General features: G+C 35.8%; 1 protein-coding gene across 1 annotated transcript; it reads right to left on the reverse strand.

The window, feature by feature from the left end:
- Window positions 1-1,303: 1,303 nt before the first annotated feature.
- LOC106123025 (cleavage and polyadenylation specificity factor subunit 1-like) lies at window positions 1,304-2,199 on the reverse strand. Its single transcript, XM_013319164.1, has 3 exons — window positions 2,069-2,199; window positions 1,671-1,779; window positions 1,304-1,434 (listed from the first exon to the last, which is right to left on the reverse strand). Exons 1-3 carry the CDS (start codon window positions 2,131-2,133, stop codon window positions 1,354-1,356), a joined length of 255 nt encoding a protein of 84 aa, XP_013174618.1. The 5' UTR covers window positions 2,134-2,199; the 3' UTR covers window positions 1,304-1,353.
- Window positions 2,200-2,214: the final 15 nt, after the last annotated feature.

Raw genomic sequence — 2,214 nt, forward strand, 5'->3', positions numbered from 1 at the left:
ACCTGACTGCCCTCTGACGCATTATGGCGGGCGCCACGGGAACGCTTTCGCTTGCTTCCGTGGGCACCATTATCTAATTCCTTCGTTAAGGTAATTTAACTTTTAACATTTGATGCGCCATTTTGATAATTATTATGATCCGCTTTCGCGCCGCGAGATGATGAGAAGATGGCAAACGAGTAAGCTATCACCCGAATTCGCCGAAATATCGAAGCAACCGCTGTGCATATACATCCGCAATTGCAGATGTCTTACCTACTTTTAATAGACAGAGGTAGGGACGCACAGAAAGACGATATTTCTCCTTCCTATACGCCCCATCCTTCTCTTATAGGAAAAGGGCAGGAATCCGGCAGGAATTATGTAGTGGGTTTTCACCGCATAAAAAATTGCAAAAAGTATATATTCCTTTAATTCTTTTAAAAAAAAACATCGATAAGAATTTTATATAATTGCAAAGCAATATACGATTAGGTTACTAGTTCGTTAGAAATTATAATAAAATAAATAAATTGGTAAAAGTGAATGGCCGAACGTACAACGCACAAAATGTTCTACATAACCAGATGATATAAGTCAAATCTACGAAACAATAGCAGGCAAAGTAAGACGGAAATCAACAATTTTCTATAACAATTCCTCATGCAGAAATCGAAACAATGTTGTATGGACAATGCTCTATCATTAAAACCTAAATTAGCTTTGTATTTTCCGGTAAAAGTCTGTTACTCTGCGATTATATTGCAATCAACTCGCTGCAAAGTTGCGAATCATTCGTGACGTCATACTATACGTTTTAACTAAGATTATGCATGAACCCGCGACATATTGTGACGTCATAAATGGAAAAGGGGTTTTTTAAAACAATAGTTCCATGTTTTTGTGTTATTCCATTACAGAGCCATCTAGCGGTAAATAGATTCAGTGGTGGCAATTACATTTTCCGAAATTTTACCGTCATCTAGCGGCAAATAGAGACACTAATATTAATTTCGTACGAATGCGTTTCTTCCTTTGCCACTAGATGGCTCTGGAATGGAATAAAACAAATATAGATATAAAATTATTTTCGAAATATCCCGTTTCATTGTCCCTATACCATTTGAGATTTATGACGTCACAATATGACGCAAGTTGCACAATCTTGAACTTGCATACGTAAGCAAACAATTCTTATAAACTCTGACCTCTGTTCATATCCTTTTTTAATTTGGGCCCTTCTTTAACAAATTGAGGACGAAACAGAAATATAACTACTATGTACTAACCAGGTATTCAAAATAAAAATCTCACAAAATTTCCTTAAGTATTTATTAAAATAATGTATGTACAAATGAAAACTTAACCTATAATCTAGAAATGTGCTGTCAGTCTGTCTATCTCGTACAAGTCTGACATAATTTCATCCACTTTTGTACCAATCTTCTTTGCAATCTGCAACAAATATATTTATTTAACAAATGTCGACAGCATAAACCAAAACAGGTGTATTTCTTAAAATAGTTCCGTAGGTTTCACATTTTTGCCTATCTGCTATTTTTTTACGTTTCCATAATAATTTTTAACATTTTTTATCTTTTTAAGAAGGTAGCTAGATGGTGCTATTCCATTAAAGCTTCTGTAAGTCATTTTTTGTTTGTTTTTTAATAAAGATTAAGTTAATTACTTACATCGTGTTTCTCCGCGTTGGGCATAGATGTGAACAAGGTGATGAGGTCTCCGTCTAATATCCCGCGCGCCGGACCTCCGCCCACCGCGCGACGTGGATTCTTGTACGTCCTACAAGTAAAAAAAACACTATAATAACTATGCACTAGAAAAGATTTAGTCTATTATTGAAAAATAGATGGCGTTAGCAGGTTAAAAAAAATCGTGTTTTTCTTACCTAAGTTTGGTTCTAAAACCAAACACTTAGCTCAATTTCGTTGTTATAAAGATCCTGGGAAACTTTTAAAATGGATTTCAATAATATCTGAAAGAGAAGTGGTTTTGTTTTCTCCCAGAAACCACTACCTTTTGTACCTTCCATTCTTTCCAATACAAAAGCTATTATTAAAAACATCTTTACCTAAAAGCTCTAGGATTGAGTCCGGCGATGTGACAGCAGTAATTATTCATGACATTTTGCAACATCAGCAGCCGCCGGTATGCCTTCTCCGACACAGGCAACACGTATCCCAACCCGCCATCTAGCGTCGCTGTGATACATACAAA

The sequence above is a fragment of the Papilio xuthus genome, unplaced genomic scaffold, assembly GCF_000836235.2.
Source record: "Papilio xuthus unplaced genomic scaffold, Pxut_1.1 DF826520.1, whole genome shotgun sequence".
In the NCBI taxonomy this organism is placed as follows: domain Eukaryota; kingdom Metazoa; phylum Arthropoda; class Insecta; order Lepidoptera; family Papilionidae; genus Papilio; species Papilio xuthus.

Bases quoted from the DNA above. Each gene is read 5' to 3' on its own strand.
- LOC106123025 (XM_013319164.1), bottom strand. From the start codon at position 2,133: ATGTTGCAAAATGTCATGAATAATTACTGCTGTCACATCGCCGGACTC. The intron at 1,780-2,068 runs GTAAAGATGTTT...TTTTACTTGTAG, and splicing joins CTCAATCCTAGAGCTTTTAG to GACGTACAAGAATCCACGTC. The intron at 1,435-1,670 runs GTAAGTAATTAA...TATTTGTTGCAG, and splicing joins CCAACGCGGAGAAACACGAT to ATTGCAAAGAAGATTGGTAC.